The 18953-nt window shown below is 54.8% G+C and overlaps 2 protein-coding genes across 17 annotated transcripts in view; one reads left to right on the plus strand and one right to left on the minus strand.

Annotated features, from left to right (window-relative positions):
- Kdm4b (lysine demethylase 4B) overlaps positions 1-7341 on the plus strand; it is a 78660-nt gene extending 71319 nt beyond the window's left edge. For 4 of the 5 annotated variants that reach the window (XM_076932003.1, XM_034497438.2, XM_034497439.2 and 1 more), the window contains 9 exons: positions 15-210; positions 433-509; positions 651-706; positions 841-949; positions 3166-3351; positions 3473-3637; positions 3708-3827; positions 4997-5089; positions 5320-7341. In XM_076932003.1, the coding sequence (XP_076788118.1) occupies positions 15-210; positions 433-509; positions 651-706; positions 841-949; positions 3166-3351; positions 3473-3637; positions 3708-3827; positions 4997-5089; positions 5320-5502 (1185 nt within the window). In that variant the 3' untranslated portion in view covers positions 5503-7341. Of the gene's footprint in view, positions 1-14; positions 211-432; positions 510-650; positions 707-840; positions 950-3165; positions 3352-3472; positions 3638-3707; positions 3828-4244; positions 5090-5319 lie in introns of those variants that run through there. The other variant, XM_034497441.2, reaches the window with a different exon arrangement.
- Positions 7342-14551: 7210 nt separating this feature from the next.
- Positions 14552-18953, minus strand: part of Ptprs (protein tyrosine phosphatase receptor type S) — a 62729-nt gene continuing 58327 nt past the window's right edge. For all 12 annotated transcript variants that reach the window (XM_076932012.1, XM_034497699.2, XM_076932009.1 and 9 more), the window contains 5 exons: positions 17094-17220; positions 16820-16945; positions 16065-16219; positions 15845-15980; positions 14552-15509 (listed from right to left, as the gene is read on the minus strand). In XM_076932012.1, coding sequence (XP_076788127.1) covers positions 15441-15509; positions 15845-15980; positions 16065-16219; positions 16820-16945; positions 17094-17220 — 613 coding nt within the window. In that variant the 3' untranslated portion in view covers positions 14552-15440. The remainder of the gene's footprint in view (positions 15510-15844; positions 15981-16064; positions 16220-16819; positions 16946-17093; positions 17221-18953) is intronic.

Consider the following 18953-nt stretch of genomic DNA (forward strand, 5'->3'; position numbering starts at 1 on the left):
TTGTGACTCTACAGTCAGTACAGACAGAGCGGGACAGTGCTGTCCAGCCGCCCTCCAAAAGTGGCCAGAGGACACGGCCACTGATACCTGAGATGTGCTTCACTTCAAGTGGGGAGAACACAGAGCCACTGCCTGCCAACTCCTATGTCGGGGAGGACGGCACCAGCCCGCTCATCTCCTGTGCCCACTGCTGCCTGCAGGTCCATGCCAGTGAGTGTTCCACGGCTGCCCCCCGCCTGAGTGTGAAGGGCTCTGGGAAGGCAAAGAGAAACTCCTAGACCTAGTGGGTTTTGATTTGGGGGGTGTCACACTGTCCAGGGTTCTGGCCTGGGTGCCTGTACTGTGCAGATATGGGGAACTGCAGGGTGTGGAGCGCTGCAGTTGTTCCAGGTGACACATTTGGTCTGATCTCAGCGCTCCACTGTCTTCCAGGTTGCTATGGTGTCCGGCCTGAGCTGGCCAAAGAGGGCTGGACATGTTCTCGGTGTGCGGCCCACGCCTGGACTGCGGTAACTCACCTGTGCTGGCTCCTAGAGCTGGGAGGTCCTGGGCCCGGGTACCAGTGGCCTTGTCTTAGCTGTGTGGAGGCTGGGGCTGGGTGGTGCAATGCTGGAGGTGACTGCGGCTTACCACAGTGATCTGTCCTTCAGGAATGCTGTTTGTGCAACCTGCGGGGGGGAGCCCTACAGAGGACCACAGAGCACAGGTGTGTGACCTGACTGCCCAGTAAACCTCGCCTGCCCACCACCCTCCACCACCCTCCCTGCACCCAGCCTGACTGGCTTCTTGGGGACAACCTAGAACCCGCACTGCTCTTGTGACCTTGTCCTGACCTCTCAGGTGGATTCATGTGATCTGCGCCATTGCAGTCCCGGAGGTGCGATTCCTCAATGTGATTGAACGCAACCCAGTGGACGTCAGTGCCATCCCTGAGCAACGGTGGAAACTGGTAGGTCCCCAAGACTGCAACCTCCAGCTGCAGTCCTGTGGCAGAGTGGGGAGCTGTACACAGGGCACAGTGTCATGTGCTCCAGGTGCAGCCAGCAGCTCCTGGTCCAAGTGTCCCAACGCTTAGGCTCTGTCTAGAGACTGCCAGGTACTGCCAGTGCTTGAGCTCGGTGGTGCTTGCTGTCCCCATGCAAGACCTGCACTCAGGGAGAGCCAGCCTGCCCCTCATGCCGCCTGGGACTCCTGGGACTCCTTATCTCAGAGTGACGTTCCCAAGCTTCAGTTTCCTTCCTTGTGTCACAAACATGGCATTGTGTTGTGTGTGCACGCACACGCACGTGTGCTGTATGTGGTGTGTGCGCGTGCGTGTGCGCATGTGTATGCATGTGTGTGTACGTGCGTGTGTGTGTGTGTGCATGCATGTGTGTGTGATGTGTGTGTATGTGTGCGTGCGTGTGTGTGTGTGCATGCATGTGTGTGTGGTGTGTGTGTGTGCGTGCATGTGTGTGTGGTGTGTGTGTATATGTGCGTGTGTGCGTGTGTGTGTGTGTGCATGCATGTGTGTGTGATGTGTGTGTATGTGTGCGTGTGCATGTGCGTGTGTGCGTGTGCGTGTGTGTGCGTGTGCGTGTGTGTGTGTGTGTGTGTAGAGCCAGAGGACAACCTCAAGTGTCAGCCCTCGAGCAATCCATCTTGCTCAGCAGTCTTTCCATGTGTACATCCACCTACCTGGCTGGTCAGCCCCCAGCTCTGACTCCCAGCATGCCACAGCAGCACTGGTGTCTAAACGTCTGTCTGCGTCTGTCTGGCTTTATGTAGGTGCTGAGGACTCACATCCACATCCTTACAGTTGGATGGTAAATGCTTTCCCACTGAGCCATCTCTCCAGCCTTCTTCCTCTTTCATGCCACTGAGTAGGCAGGCCGTTGGTTCTCTTCTCTCACCTACCTGATTCTGCATCTTGGAGCAGTGCTGTGGTGCTCATGGGCGTGGCCAGGACAGAGGCAGATGCAGAACGGCTCTTGTCTTTGCACGCATGCCACGAACACAGTGGGTTGTCACTGTTAGGAAACTCTCCATGAACCTTCCCTCCTTCCTCCATCCCTTCCTACAGCATGCAGCCCTTCTCCATGGTCATGGAGAGGGTCACTTTTTGAGGGTCACTGTGCTGTCCCTGGTGACTGCACACAGGGAGGGCACCTTCTCAGATCTACCACCTTTGAGAACTGTTGTCCCCATCTTGACCTGTTTCCAGTCAGATCACCTAGTGTCTCCGTTAAATTGAAGGCACTCCATTGTGCTACATGCTGAGACTCTTGTGTGAGTGTAGACACACACACACACGCACACACACACCCCTTTCTGCAGCAGGTTAGTGAAGGAGGTCACAGGCCCCAGTTTGCTTATTCAGGTGCTATGTGTCTCCAGACAGGCCCCTTGACCTCTCTGGGTTTCAGCTTTCCCAGCTAGGAGTGTAGACTGCCATGGCTGTCTGATCCGCAGGCCTGTCTGGCTATAGACACTCCCAATCCCTCTTCTGCCCAACCACCCCCACATCAGCTGGGTGGTGCCTGGGTGCAGCCCAATGTCTCCTACCCTGTGTCCAAGGCATGGGGCAAGGGGCTTCTTACATCTGGGAGGTGACCCAGCCAGGGGTCAGGAATGGAGATGACTCAGCTCAGACCACGGGACAGGCCCTGCTCAGGGCACTTGGCAGCACAGCGCTGGGGAAGGCACACTGACTGCGGTGGGTGTCAGGATGCCTCAGTTAGGGCCATGGACAGTGTCTTGAAGGTTCACTCCCTGGTGCCTGGTCACGCTGGGCAGAGGCTGCTGTAGACTATAGGACCTGGGCTGGCTTCCAGCACAGTGGCTCCCCAGTGGCTTGTACCACAGGTCACAGTTTCAGGGGCCTAGAACGGTGTTCCAGTCTACTACTATAGGCCCAGTGGGGACTTCGGAGGCCCCTTCAGAAACAAGGGTTCACTGCTGGCTGGTCTGATGAGGCACTAAGGTGCTGTGACACCATCGCTGTCCCCCACCCCCCAGCCCCCTGCTCTGTGCTACAGAGGAGATCCAGAGAAGGGATGGGCTGGGTTAGACGTTATCAAGCCCCAGCCCCATCCTGTCCGATCCAGTCCTGTCTAGCCTCCCCTGACCTGTTCTGGAAGGTTCCCCTCTGGCTTTGTTGGTAACCCTGCTCTCTACCCTCTGCAGAAATGTGTGTACTGCCGCAAGCGGATGAGAAGGGTGTCGGGCGCCTGCATTCAGTGCTCCTATGAACACTGCTCCACATCGTTCCATGTGACCTGCGCGCATGCTGCTGGCGTCCTCATGGAGCCCGATGACTGGCCCTACGTGGTGTCCATCACCTGCCTCAAGCACAGGGCCAGTGGAGCAGGGGTGAGTTCAGTAGCCAGAGCCCCACCCACATGACTGGACTCTGTCCATGTGGGCTAGTTCTGCCGACTTAGCCTCATCCAAGTGGACAAAACCTGGACTACATGCACCATCACCCCACCAGGGCCAGCTCTTGCGCACGGTGTCCCTGGGTCAGATTGTTATCACCAAGAATCGCAACGGGCTCTACTACCGCTGCCGTGTCATTGGCACCACCGCGCAGACATTCTATGAGGTCAACTTCGACGATGGTTCTTATAGCGACAACCTGTACCCAGAGAGCATCACGGTGAGGGGTGGGGCAGGGGCAGCAGGGGCAGGGGCATGCTGGACAGGGTCTCACCATCCCCTCCCTGTAGAGCAGAGACTGCCTGCGGCTAGGGCCGCCCCCTGAGGGTGAGCTGGTGGAACTACGGTGGACGGACGGTAATCTGTACAGAGCCAGGTTCATCTCCACGGCTACCAGCCTTATCTACCAGGTGAGTGGCCTCACAGAGAGGCCTGTGTGTGCACACATCTAGCAGACACCCAGCCTCTGCCAGCCTACCCTGTGTCAGTGGTCACGCAAACTAAAGGATGAGCAGGCCAGGGCTGTGGACAAGCCACAGTGGGAGTGTGGGAGGTGGGGTGCAGCCCGGGGCAGAGTGGCCAGCCTGCACTGTGACACCACCAACTTGTCTCAGCAACATGAAGCACAGAGTCAAGCAACAGGGAGCTAACTGCAGCCTAGCTGTGCTCCTGCCTCAGCAGATGAAGAGGGGAAGGGACAGGTCCAGTGCAGCCATCCCTGTCCCTGCAGCATTGAGGGCAAGCATGGTGTTGGCACAGCCTAGGAAGCCAGCCAGGACACGACACCCTCAGCCCAGATAGGTCCACGTATATCATGCTCCTTTCAGTATGTTTCCAGAAGCCTGTGTGAGCCAGGACTTGGAACCCTGGACGCCTGCAGCGCTGGTGCCTGAGTGTTAGAGACATGGGTACAGACTGGCCCCACAGAGGAGGGTCACAGCTAAAGCCGAGGTGGGAGACAGCAGGTGGCTTTCAGAAACTCCTTCCTCCTGAGGAACCTGACTCCCTGTGTTCCACACTGTTGCTGGTCTGGCAGGCTCAGACCCTGCTCACATGTGCTCCAGTGTCCCCTCAAAGGCATCAGAAGGGGCCTTGGCCTCCACTCCTTTACTTCACCTAGGCTGGCACCCGGGCCAGTGGACACTTGTGGTCTTTACTGCTGTCCCCAAAGAAGGTGATCAGATCCCCAAGCACCCACGGTGTCTACTTCCCAGCTGGGCAGCCTGAGCCATACTAGCGCTGGGTATCCATTATGAAACAAGAAGCCTACTCGGGGTGGCTTCCCAGAGCTGCCATTCTGAGTTTAGAGAACAGGTCCCGGGTCCGGAGGGCCGTAGGGAAGCCCCTTAGCCTCCTGTCCGGGGCCTGGCAGCTTTTCACCCTTGGCTGCAGGCTTGCTGCACAGCCTCATCTTATCCTGTATTGGCCATCTGCCACATAGGGCCTCCTTGGGATGTAGGCCAGCCCCAGACTTGGGCAGGTGTCCACTAGGTCCTGTGACCCCAGGATGCCTGAGTTCCTGGGGACGGGGCCTGCATCCTGTGACATGTCCCATGCTTAGACTCCCATCTCAATGCAGGTAGAGTTTGAGGATGGGTCCCAGCTGACTGTGAAACGTGGGGACCTCTTCACACTGGAAGAGGAGCTGCCCAAGAGGGTGCGGTCCCGGCTGGTGAGTGTCCTTGGCACCTCCATCTGGGGCATTGAAGATGTATGTCTCTTAACATGTTGTCCCTTCCTCCTTGGCCATGAGTGTCACCCCGGGACTGTCCAGAGTCATCAGGGCTCCCCACTCAGCCAAGGGACAGGGGCAGGTGGAAGCCATCCCCCGTGTGTGAGTCAGGGTATTATCCTGAGCGGCTTTGCCGAGGAGACAACCTGATCCACCTCTGATGTCTGCAGTCACTGAGCACCGGCACACCACAGGAGCCTGGCTTCTCCGGAGATGATGTGAAAGCCGCCAAGCGCCCACGGGTGGCCACCATGCTGGCCACCACCACTGAGGACACAGGGCATAGCCCAGAATACCTGGCCTTCATGGAGAGCTTGCTGCAGGCGCAGAGCCAGCCTGGAGCATCCTTCTAGATACCACCCACTCCTGTCCCACTGTAGGTAACTGGGTAACAGGACCAGCAGGATCCAATTTGGCCAGACTCAGGGAGCGGGACCAGCATCCCTGGACTAAAGTGACTCCATGGGACCTGGCCTGGCTCTGCTCTTCTCCTAAAGGTGCTAAAGGCGCATCCCAGAGCCTCCTGTGATAGATGCCAGCCAAGGACACGGGGCGCAGCCCAGCCTGTTTTCTAGATTTGTGGCTTTAAAACCTGACAGCAGGCACATTCTTTTTCCTCTAAACCAAGATGCAATGAGATGAAAGTTTCATCTGTGTTTGACACCTGCAGATGTTTGTCTGCTGAGCAGGTGGAAAGGCACTTTTGTACAGGTGTCCCCTGGAAGGGATAGCAGCCCAGTGCACAGTGACCTGTGTGATCCCTCGTGCTTCCTGCTCCGGGAGGTGGGCCCTGCAGGAGTGGCCTCTGCCATACCCCCACCGTGCCCTGCCCTGTGCAGAGTCTGCTTCACTCTGCCTTTGCTGCCGGGTCCCGTGAGCCTTCATCCTTGGACCAGGGCCTCTGTGTGGCTGAGGGCAGGAGAAAGCAGCTGCCACTTCCACTTGAAGCCCGGTCAAGTGACATAGGACACAGACTTCACAAGCCTGGTCTGCACTAGCCACCACCACCCTGGGTTGGCTGTGGGCTCTGTTTCTTTAGAAGCCACTGCTACCCTAGGGCCTCAGGCTCCAGGATAGACAGCTGACCTTAAACGACAAAGGACTGGACAGAGGGACCTGGCCCTGCAGACCTGCTGGGTGTTTAGGGACTGGGCTTCGGCTGAGTGCCCGATGGCTGCCGTGTCCACGTGTACTTTGAAATTTTATTTATATTGTAAAGAGAATAAAAAAGGACCTAACTTTGGGCCTGGAGGGAGAGGCCAGACCGCAGGAGTCTCAGGCTGTGCCCCTTGTGGTCTCTGCAGTGGCTGCAGGTGGCCCTGCACATGCCCCACACAGAGAGGCTTGGGGTTTTGTGCAAACACAAAACCTCACCCTTCCTCCTCTCCCCACCCAGATGAAGGACTCCCAATTTCTGCCTCATTCTCTGGCTTCTGGTTCAGTCTCAGTTAAAGCCCTTGAGCTGAGTGCTTCCTGTTCCCAGCTGCTCATGGCTGTGTCTTCATTTCTGGCCAGGACAAGATCGGATCAGGATGGGGGTGTCCTTGGCTGGCATGATGGATACAGTATGTCCTGGTCTGGATGTAGGGGCTGCCATGAGGTGGGACACCATCCCCAAGACATCTAGTCTCACCCCAGTGGCATGGAGCTGAGGCAGTGTGTCTCTCCTGGATGTCTGTGCTCTCTGACTCTTTGCTCGTCAGCTACCCAGCCTTTCTCTGTTTCCTACACTAGGTGGGGCCACAGAGGAGCAAACGCCCTGGGGTTGGGCAGATCATGGTGAAGCAGAGGCAGGAGTGGAGGAAGGGAGGCCCTGCCTGGTGGGCCAAAGGGGAGACTTGAGTTTGACCTGGAGGGAGGAGGAGGGTGGAAGCTACAGAAGGCTATGGGCAGAAGAGGGAGGAGCCTACCCTACCAGGTGCTATGGCAGCAGCTCAGTGGGAGGCACCAGGCGGGGCGGGGCCTGTCCCATATGGCTTTGGCTCAGATCTTTGCTCTAGGAAGGAAAGGGAAGGCAGCCTGGTCAGCAGTATGGCCAGGACCTGTGGGAGTGGGGCACTGTGCTAGGAGGGGACATTTGTCTAGCTCTGAACCCGCCTGGCACTTCCCGCCAAGCTCACATGTGCAGCCTGCAGCCCTGGGCCACAGCCAGCCCTGGACCTGTTTGTCAATAAAGTTTTACTTGCACATGGGCCACTGTGATATCATTTGCCTTCGGCCCACCCTCAGCATCGCATAGTGATTGCCTGGCCTGGAATGCTGAACCTAGCTTGGTCCTGGAACTAACAGGAGATACTGTGGGCCACCAGCCCTGCAGGCCCTGCCTTGGCCTCCATCTCTTCCTGCAGAAACCAGGGTCTCCCAGGAGCACCACCTTCCTCAAGTCCAGCTTGGAGCCCACTAGGTCAGGCCAGCCCCTGCCCTGTTCCCTCTGTTTCTGTCACTCATAGGCTCTTAGGTTTGGAAACCATGATTCGATTCCCAAAGTTGCCCCTCAGCCTAAGAGCCCAGGGTCTCCATGCTTGTCCAGCCTATGTGTTCCACACATGTGTGCAGCCCTGGGTCCCACATGGTCACAGCTCACATCTTCCTGAACAACCTTAAAAGCCATGTTCCCTTCTCCCTCCCCACACTGCTCTCTGCACCTCAACCCAACCCTCCCAAATGCTGGCCACTTGAACACCCTATAGAGAAACATTCTGAGAACCTAGTTTCAGATCCCAGGAGCATCAACAAAGCAGATACAAGGCAGATATGTCTCAGGGCCCCTGTGTTGGAACTGGGCATGATCTATGGGTCTACGGCCCTGTGCCTGGAGAAAACAAGAAATGGCTGCTGCCTGGTAATGTGGTGGTTGTACAGGGGCCCTGCCATGACAAATGTCCCCACTTCTAACAGCTGAACAATGGAGACTAAAATCCATGTTACTCCCTGCATAGTCCCAGTGTCATGCACAAGAAACAGGACCCTAGCTTTGACTGACTGAATGTGTATCAGATGTCCATCCAGAGTCCATGTTGGCAACCAGATAATGTCTATGTTGCTTTTATTTATTTTCTTGGACTTGGGGCTATAAAGAAGGGACTTGGTTGCTATGGACTAGGCCTTGCAAGATGGAGGCTTGCAGATCAAGCTTAGGGCTCCCAGGCCTAGGCCCATCCCACTCCTCAGGAGGCCCCAACCCACAGGAATCCTAAGTCCCTTGGCAGTGGTGATTGTTCTGGTTCCTACATCAGCGTCTTAGGGTTTCTATTGCTGTGAAGAAACACCATAACCAGAGCAACTTGGAGAGGAAAGGGTTTATTTGATCTACATCTCTGCATCCATCACTGAAGGAAGTCAGGACAGGAATTCAAACAGGGCAGGAACCGGAGGCAGGAGCTGATGGAGAGTGCTGCTTACTGGCTTGCTCTCATGGCTTGCTTGGCATGCTTTCTTACAGAACCCAGGGCCACCAGCCCAGGGATGGCTCCACCACAGTGGGCTGGGCCCTCCCCCATCAATCACTAAGAAAATGTCCCCCAAGCTTGTGTAAAGCCATTTTCTCAGTGGAAGTTTTCTCCGTTCAGATGATTCTAGCTTGTGTTGACATAAGACTAGCCAGCATGTCAGTGACAGTGCCCTCCTGTTGTCTCCATAACTCGAGGCAACACTGGCAGATGGGGTGCCAGGGACATTGCACCTTTAGACTGATGTGACCTTTGACCTGACAATGACCTCTGTGACACTGGAACCGTTAACTGACTTTGGGCTCCTGATCCTCCTGCCTTCACTTACTGATGCTGCAATGATGGGTCTGTGCCAACAAGCCTGTCAGTAACAACATTTAAAAACTATTTTTAAGACTCACATTTTTAGAGGGGGAGGTGGTGGCACACACCTTTAACCCTAGCACTTGGGAGGCAGAGGCAGGTAGATCTCGGATCTCTGTGAGTTCGAAGCCAGCCTGGTCTACAGAGGACAGCCAGGGCTACCCAGATAAACCCTGTCTTAGAAAACTAAATAATAGTGGCTCAGTGGCAGGGCTCATTCAGGTGTGACAGCAACCCACTCAGAATCAGAAGGCAAATGACTCTCGCTCACAGGGTCTGAGCAAGGAGAAGCTGGAGCCTCCCTGTCAGCTGTGGGGCATCCAAGTAGACAACAGCCCAAAAGGTGACAACTGACCCAGAGACACACTTTGGTTGGGGCTCTGGCCTCCATGATGTGATATCACCTCTGAACCTAAGCGAACAGAAGCAACTCTGATATCTACCCACAGACTTCCTGCTGGTGCCAGATGGAGAAGCTGCCCACAGAGGCTGCCTGCACAGGCTCCAGACCACCAATCAGGTGTCGTGGCTGCATAAATCCAACCACCATATAAAATCTGCTGGCACTTAGCTCACTTGTTGTGACAATCAAATGTAATCTGCTTTCAAATGGATGATTCCTGAAGAGTCTGGTACCCTTCCCTCATTGGTGCCCTTACTGCACAGCCATACACAGGTACTCACAACACTTCTCTAACCCTTACGGTTTTGCAATGTCATACTGGTGGCCTGAGATGGGCCATGATGACAATTTACACCATCAACTCAGGAGTGACATCATGAACCCTTGGTTTCCCTCTTGACTACTTAAGGTTACTGTGACTCTAGCCATCACACCTCACTGCCTACAGTGAAAAGGGGATTAGCCACTGACAAAAATGGGTGGCAGCTCCTGGCTGTCTGTTGTTTGGGGTGAGGGGAGACAGCAATGTCTCTAGATTCCCCAGCCACTTATGCTTCGTTCCCCAGAACTGTGTCCATGTGACCATGGGGCCTGGCCGAGGAGCCCTGGAAGTAATTATGGTTTCCTGTCTTCTGCGTAGATGGTGGCCAGGAACTGCAGTGAGGGCTTCTGCTGACCATAACCAGTCCTTATCCACCCTTGTTTTAGTAGCCACAGGGCATCTTGGGAAGAGCAGAGTGGGGCTAGCTGGGGACACCAGGAAGGGCTGCTGCTTAGGTATGAACCCCCATACCACTTTCCTTGTCGAGAACTGGGCAGGGCTAGTTCTGTGTCTAGCTGGCCCCTTGGCTATTTGGAGCCACAGCAAAGAAGATACAGGTCATGGCAAGGGACTGTACTGCAGGGGTGTGAGCCTAGGGGCTCAGAACCTGGCCCACAGCAGAAAAAGCAGCTGGGCATTGCACTGTGCACTAGAACCCCAGTTCTGGAGACACAAGTGTCCCCTGGGATCGCTAGCCAGACATCCTGACCTAACCCTGGGCACGGGGTTCAGGAAGACCCTGAGTCCAAAAACAGGATGGGGAGCAACTGAGAGAGAGACACTCAACAGTGAGCTACACACACAGACAGGCGCACATGTGCACAAAGCAGTCAGAGGCCTCAGTCCTGAGACAGCCAGGTGGCTGCATTGAGACCTCATCCTCCTGCCTCGGTGCTAGCAACCCACAGAACACTGTGCACCACAGGCTGGAGGGCATGGTAGCCATTACTCCCTGCACTCAGGAGGCAGAGGCAGGCAGATTTCTGCGTTCAAAGCCAACTTAGTCTACAGAGTGAATTCCAGGACAGCCAGGGCTACACAGAAAAACCCTGTCTCAAAAATATGAAACAAAACACCGCCAACAACAACAACAAAAAAATACAACTTTGTGACTGTAGGTAGCTAGGTAGCCATACAGAGCACACAGGACAGAGTTCAGTCCATAACACAGCATGTAAACTGAGCATGGTGACCCTATGTGTCCTGCTTCAGTAGTGTCTATATGGGAAACCTCTGCCATGACCAACATAGATTATTAAAAACAAGCAAACCAACCATCTGAGCAAGGCAAGAGCCAGGGCCCTTTAGTCAGGGGTGTTAGCTCACTCTCCCCACATCAGCAAGAAGCTGGGGACTAGTGAACTCAACTGTCATTGTTCCGTCCCCACTTCATAGAGTGACAGCCCGCCTGACCACACTCCCAGCCCCTTCACTGGGGGGATTCTAGGCAAGGCTCCACCCTGACCATGCCCCAAGCCCCTGACTAGGGGACTCTAGGTAGAGATTCTACCCTTGTCCCCATCCTCACTGGGGGATTGTGGGTAGAGTTTTTACCACTGAATCACTCCCTTTAATATTAGGGAAACCTGAGTAGAAATTCTGAGGCCAGGAATCCTACTGACGCCCATGTCTTGAGAGGTAATACCCACATATTAGTTTAAAGCACTAGGGTTTGAAATAATTTGTTAGTCACCATTAGGTAATGAATTCCCTGTAGTTATTTCTCCTACAAAGTAAAGTTGTGGCGTTTTCTGTTTGAGTGTAACCATGAACAGTTTGTCACTAATCACCTTTATCCCACAGTTGATAGCGTCTTGTTGCTTTAGAAAATCTGAGTGGAATCCTAGCAAATCCCTTTCTTTGTTGATAAGTTTGACTAATGCATTCTGCTGAGTGACTACAACAAAATGTGACAGAACCTTCTTTCTAGAATAACCTGAGGTCGACCTTCAGTGCGTTTCCAGGCAGCATTCCTGCAGTTGGTAGTTCCAGGACTTCACATTGGTTCACGGCTGCTCAAGGTGACACAAGGACTCCACTGTGAGTGCTGGCCCAACCCTCATCCTGGCTGTGGGGAGTCTACCTTACCAAGTGATGACCATGCAGCCATGATGTTACACATGCACCTAGGGCTTTGGTGATTATTTTGGGATGTTTTATTTCCTTGTTCTGATGGGTGATGTGACAGGACTAAGAATCATAGGGACAGTTGTCTGTGAGGAACTTCACATCGGGATATCTGAGCTGGGGAGAGCCAGGCTGACCTCCCGGGGCCCCGGGTCAGCACTGTGACCCGAGGTCACCTGATGGAGCCTGCTATCAGACCTGCTCACCTCACCTTGCTCATTCTGTGTAAGATACACACTTGTGCTACTATGTAGTCTGATCCTCCTGCCTCAGCCTGCCCCAGTCAGAGTCACAGAGTCTCTCTGTCTCCGTCTGTCTCTGTCTCTCTCTCCCCCTCCCCTCACTTTTTGAGACAGGATTTCTCGGTGCAGTCCTGAAGCTTGTCTAAAGGAAACTCCCACAGCGCAGGGGCGCAGAGGGCCTCCTTGTGGTCCTGGGGCTCCCGCGAGCAGGGCCACAGTGAGGAGCCAGGCTGGTATGGTCTTTGTTGGTGGGACTGGAGGTGACTGAGAGAGGGGACATCAGATATATTGTCTGTCTCAACAGCTGTCTGCTAAAAGCTGCAATAACACGTATTGATGAGGACATAATCATGCTAATTAAAAGCTAATAACGAGGAGTTAATTGCCTTTAAAAGACCAAGTGAGGACGGCAGGGATTTATCTGTCTCCCTCCCTCACCTCAAAGGCTGATATGTGAGGACTAATTACTTGAATCAAATATTACAGAAAACTAATGATCCTTGTGTGCTGTTTGGCCAAGGAATGCAAAGGTGTCTGCAAGGTCTCCAGGCCATCGAGTGGAGGGTGGGTAAACGACAGACTGAATGAGCCAAAAAGGCTGTGTTCCACGCCTCCAGCCCTGGCCACGCCTCCAGCCCTGGCCACGCCTCCAGCCCTGGCCACGCCTCCAGCCCTGGCCACGCCTCCAACCCCTCACTGGGGTTTCCATCCTGACCAAGCTCCCAGGATCTCCACCACCCTTTTACTTCCATTTTCCCTTGTCTGGTATCTGCGTTCTCATTACACCCCAACATCCTGTCCTTAGCCACGTGGTTTCATTCCCAATGTTTGTTTCATTCCTGACTTTATCTCTAATTGAAAGCAAACACTCATGTAACTGCGTTTATCATCTACTTGGATAATTGTTAAATTTCCCCAAAGACAGAATGGTATGTGGTTAAAGGGCCTCTCAGTGTAGCTGGTCCTCTGGCCAGGCCGGGAGGGCTGCTGACGGGGGAGGGCTGCTGATGGGGGGAGGGTTGCTGACGGGGGAGGGCTGCTGATGGGGGGAGGGCTGCTGACGGGGGAGGGCTGCTGATGGGGGGGGAGGGCTGCTGACGGGGGGGGGGGGGGGGGGAAGGCAACCGTCAACCTGTATGGGATGATGTATGGGATGATAGGGGGAAGGTATTTCTGAGAATCCTTTTTGTGAAGTTAGTTTATTTTGCGTCTATGCGGAGTGTACTATGGAGGGAGCCACTACTCTAGGAAGCGAGGGACGTCAGCTCCCTGGAGCAGAGTCTCAGGTGCTGGGAGCCTTCTGGGAACCAAACTCAGGTCCTCGGGAAGCATAAGCTGTAATGGCCAAGTTGTGATGTGGGGCCTACTTCTGCCTGAGGTTTTGCTGTGCAGAACAGAGGGACAGCATAGGGGCTGTGGAGGTCTTGCCAAAATGAGGTCCAGATGCCCCTCAGTGATTCACAGGGCAGTTCTCTTTGCTCCCTCCTGTCTTCTAGCTGCAGGGTCAGGATGGGGCCACCCCACAGCTGAGCACAGCTAGGCTCCAGGAGGCTAAAGGGATGGGAGGCTGGGGCAGGCAAACCAGGGACGTAGCCACCTTTGTGGGGTACAGACATTCACCAGCTTTCTGAGGGGCCTTGGGGTGAGAGCAGCCAGCACTGGACCCTTTGTCCACCTGATTGAAATGAAGTCATTGCAGAGTAAAACCACTGTCACTTGGAAACACTTTTAGCCAGGTACAGAAGCGTGTACTGACAAGCCCCACCCGTGGGAGGCGGAGCCAGGAGGGTTTGAGCTCACAGTCACCCCCAATAGGGAATAAAACCCCAAGTGAACATAAGACCACTAAGGAAGTAGACACAACGGCTTGGCCCATGGTTCTTGGTGCACACTGTCACTGCTCATCAAGGTTAGGACAAACCTGAGTACCTTTTATGCTTCAGACACAACACCAGAGCACACCCCATAATAATCCAGCCTCTGTGTGAGGATTTCACAGAGCTCCATCTTCAGTCCAGAGACAGAGCTCAACAACAGGAGGTTTGTATCACACCAGCCGTGTAAGAGAGTCAGGGACTAAGGGATTCTGGGCAGGTTCCTCACCAGGGCCCCCCACCCCAGGTCAGACACTTCGGTCTCAATGTCTCTCCAGAGGGATGGACTCAAGGCTCTGGCAGCCTATGAAGGGGTCTCCTCTACTCACCCCAATTCCTTCCCGTCCTTCCTACCCTTCCCCAACTCTGCCATCGCTGCCAAGGACTCTCAACAGGCTTTGCTGCTGGCGGGCCCCAGAGACGTCTGGCCCCACTTCCCCAGGGCTGGAATGACAAGTATTTGCCATCACGCCTGGCTCTTTGCCTGGGTGCTAGGATTTGAACTCAGGACCTCATATTTGAGTCGGCTAAGCAGTTTCTGAAGCCCAAAGCCACTGTGCAACCTCAGAGGTCCTGCCTTCTCCCCCAACGCTGGGCATTAAGGACCAGTCCACGCACTAGGTCGGACGAATCTTTCTTTAATACAAAGCTGGTTTATCTACATACAGGGGTGTCACCTGCTGCTTCTGCCCAGAAAACAGCGGGGACGAGTGCTGACCCGCTCTCCTACAAAGAGAGATCTCACTTGCTCCAGGGGGTTGAATATCCCCCAAGTGTCCCGTAGTCCTGGGTCCTCCATGCGGGGCACAGAGGTCATGAGTGGACGAGGACCCTCCCTGGTGAGCCGGGGACTTGGGCAGCGAGGCTGACCACTGTGTCCTCAGTGGCCATGTCCCTGTGGTCTGGCCCGAGTGCCCCCCAGCGCCTTACCCTCCATATCTGATATGTCTGAAGATTGATTTAAAAAAAAAAAAGTAAAAACGGTAAAAAGAAAAACTAAGCGCACCATTCACACGGGGATGAGGGGAGGTGTCGGACACGTGGGAAAGATGCACACACGGAAGCTGTCGAAGCCCTCTCACGGAACCGCCACGACACACTGACTATGAAAAAATAGGCCTCTCACAGAGGCACAAACAGTGATCTTGTTTGTTTTTCAGTTTTGACTGGCACAATTTTGTTTTTTCTTTTAAAAAAAAAAAAAGAAAGATGAAGAAAAAAATATACACTATTAAAAAAAATAAAGAAAAAAATGTTGCCGACAGGCAAGCAGTGGAGTGCGGGGTCAGAGCTCGTCCCTGTGTGACCCCAGCCGTGGGGAGCAGTGGCTCCTTCACTCTCCACCCCAACCCCCCACCCTGGAACCTCGTTTTGGAATCTGAAGGGAATGAGGAAGGCAGCGCCCGTCCTCACGGAGAGGCGGTCTCCCTGGGCTGCTCTGGCCCAGCGACAGGGCTGGGCTCCATCCAGGGCACTTGGCGCAGGGCGGAGGTGTGGGCGGAGCCCATGGCTTATGTTGCATAATGATCAAAACTGCCCAGGTATTCCAACGCCGCCTGGAAGCAGAACTGGTATTCATCCTGCAGGGCAGAGGGGACACTGAGGCACGTGCTCCTGGGGGCCGGCAGTACAGTCCTCGCTCAGAGCCTGCAGCCCCCTTTCCCAGACAGCCCAGTTCTACCCTGGCCTCAAGCTTCCAACCCCGCAGGGTAAGGCCTCTGACAGACCCCAAGCCTGCAGGGCTGTGAAGGACAAGGGCTCCTTTGCCAGAGCCCCGGTTTCCATGCAGGGGCTTTGGCTCATCCCTTCCTCAACCAAAGGGGATGTTCGAGGTGCACCTACAAACAGCCTACAGGTTTCCAGGAGGGAAACTGAGTCTCAGCATGCAGGAACTTCTTGTCCATCAAACCCATACCTCTGTCTGCACCATGGCAGGCCTCTGGGTCCGAAGCACCTTCACTGTCTGGAAAATGTCCACCACGCCCTCGTAGCGCATGCGCTCCAGCACGATGCTCAGGGTGATGAACACTCCGGTCCTGCCCACTCCAGCACTGCGAGGGGAGGGGATGTGCGGTCACGTGGGCGATGGCCTCTCCGAGGCCCCCAAAACCGTCAGGACGCAGGTGTGGCCTCACCTGCAGTGCACTGAGATGGGTCCATCCTGGCCAAACTGCTCCTTGGTCTTATGCACTTGTCCGATGAAGTCAATGAAGCCTTCCCCTGACTTGGGTGCACCCTGCTCTGGCCAGTCCGTGAACTGGAACTGTCGGACGGTCCGGGACTGGCCATCCTGGGAGGATAGCTGGGTCACCATCCCTGTCCACTAATGGTGTCTTCCACACAGACCATGTGATCATTGCCAGGGGGCCTTTGTCATCCAAGGTGCCACCTTCCATCGCTGCTGGCTGCCCACACAGCTGGCCATGGCACAACCCCCAGTGCTGCTGGGTCTGTCCCAGTAATCGTCAAAACCCACCACAGCTCCCAGAGGGTGCCAAGCTGCCCTACCACCTACGACAGGCCTCTCGTAACCATGCTCAGCTTCTGTCCACCTTGTCCTCCACAGTGGCTCTGTGGGCATCAGTCCTCAGCCCCTCCCCCCACCATCTTGTCCAGGCTCTAGTCTCCTGTCAGCCACGGCAATTCTGGCACTGACTGGCAGCCATGCTCCCTCCCCTACCTACACCTTCTGCCCTTGCCATAGTCTCTCACTAAACTGGCAGCCAGCAGCAGCCACATCTGCCTAGCCTCCTGCCTTGGGGCCACAGGGCTAGGGCCACGAGTGCAGCAGCCAAACCTACTTTCAACCTGGGTGCTGTAAACGCAAACTCAAGTCATTAGGTATTTTACCCTCCCAGTGACTGCAGCCCCTCCTGTAGCCGGCACTCACCCGGGCATCTGTGACCTTAAACTCACGCAGAATGTACTGCGGCATGTTATACTCTGCCATCGGGTCAACCACAAAGTACTGGTAGCGGGCAGAGCGCTCGGCTGGCCAGTACTGGTGGCATTTCTCCTGTGGGGCAGAGGGTGTGGTCAGCACCGTGGCCCTGAGTGTGCCCCCACCGTGTCCCACCGTGCACACACTCACCCGGCCCCCGCCCCCGTCCCGCTGTGCACACACTCACCCGGCCCCCACCCCGTCCCGCCGTGCACACACTCACCCGGCCCATCTCTCGGAGCTTGGTGAGCATGACAACGATAGTAGAGTTGTTCTCCCACAGAGCACGCCAGAAGTCCTCTGTGGTCTCTGCCAGTGGCCCCTGTGTTGCAATGTATGCTTTCTGCTGTCTGCAGTAGGGAGAGGACACGAGCATGGGGTCAGAGCCACTCCCCGGAGTGCCCTGCCCAAGTCCCTCAGCCTCCAGGAGAAATTTAAACCCCTTGGGGACTCTCGGAGACACACATCTTCCACTCACCTTCCAAAAGCCATCAGACATCACACACTCAGCTGGGCCAGATGCAGTTCTCTGGCACAGACACCTGCCCTGGCCAGAACTCAACAAACACACATACATACATATGTATGTACACACACAGACACACACACACACACACACACGTGCACGCACACTCTTCTTAGAAATTGTGTGTGTCTATGAACACATGTGCAGAGGCCATGGGAAGGCACTGTGTCCTAGAGACTGAGTCAGTGAGTCTGAGCAGCCCTGGAGTGAGGTGCACCTAACAGGTCTCTGCAGGAGCAGGCAGCACTGCAACTGCTCAACTCTTCCCCAACTCCCTGCTGAGCCTCTGCTTCCAGTCACTGTCACTGCGATGATGACAAGGCCGGGCACGGGGCCACTGAGGAGGCTCAGTGGGCAGAGCTTGGGCAGAGCTTGGCTTGCCAGTGTGAGGTCCTGAGTTCAGTTGTTGAGGTTTCATCTTTTACTGTCTGTTGTAATGCTAACTGTAAGCCTCCTAGACCTGGAGTCTGCATAGTAGCCCCTGTGACTCTGCCCTGAAGTTAATTCTGATTGGTAAATAAAGATGCCAAGAGCCAGTAGCTGGGCAGAAGAGACACAGGTGGGGTTTAAGTTCTACAGGCGGAAGGAGAAGCCACCATGGGTTAAGAGTCAAGAGAACATGGCCCTGAGGTTTGATCAACTGAGCTAAGAGCAGGCCAGATGAAACACAGTAACCAGCACCTCAGGTGATCAACGGGAAACAGACTCTAACAGCGTGAAGGACAGGCAGCTGCTCAGCTCCTACGTTGTTTAAGGCTGATTATAAATATAAAGGCTGTGAGTGGTTTTCATCCAGGAACTTAAATACCACATGTGGGGTAGAATCCCTGGGCCAAGATTTAAATAATTTGTAGTACATGCAGTCCCCAGTGCTGGGTATGTGGAGACAGAGCAGTCCTGGAGGGCGCTGCTTAGCCAGTGTGGTGTTTGAGAGAGTGCACTCCAGCAGGCTCATCTGTCTCAGTGCTTGGTTCTCAGCTGGTGAAGCTGTTTGGGAAGGATCAGGAGGCGTGGCCTTGCTGGGGGCAGTGTGTCACTGGGTTGGGCTTTGAGGATTCAATAGTTCACAGCAGGCCCAGGTCTGCCTCCCTCTAATCTGTAGACCAGATGTAAGTTCGCAGCTACTGCTCCCACACCCTGCTTGCCTGCCACCATGACAGTCATGGACTGACTGACACTCCTGCCCCACAACCACAGGTCCTGAATAAACTCTCTTCTGAGTGTAGCTCTGTATACATGTCTCATCACAGCCATAGACAGGAACTAAAACAGTCGGTCCTATTTAGCAAGTTTCAGGTCAGTGAGACACGCAGGTTCATTAAACAGTGTCCATGATTCTGAGGAAAACTGCCCAAACTCATCTCTGGCCTTTGTGCACGCGCATACACACACACACACACACACACACACACACACACACACACACACACACACACACACACGGACTTTCACACAAATGCACAGGTTCACATGCACCCTCTCCAATCAAACAATAACAACAGAGCCAGGCTGGGCTACTCAAAACCTAGTCTCATAAAACCAAGGGCTGCAATGCAG

Source organism: Arvicanthis niloticus, chromosome 3, assembly GCF_011762505.2.
Source record: "Arvicanthis niloticus isolate mArvNil1 chromosome 3, mArvNil1.pat.X, whole genome shotgun sequence".
Classification (NCBI taxonomy): domain Eukaryota; kingdom Metazoa; phylum Chordata; class Mammalia; order Rodentia; family Muridae; genus Arvicanthis; species Arvicanthis niloticus.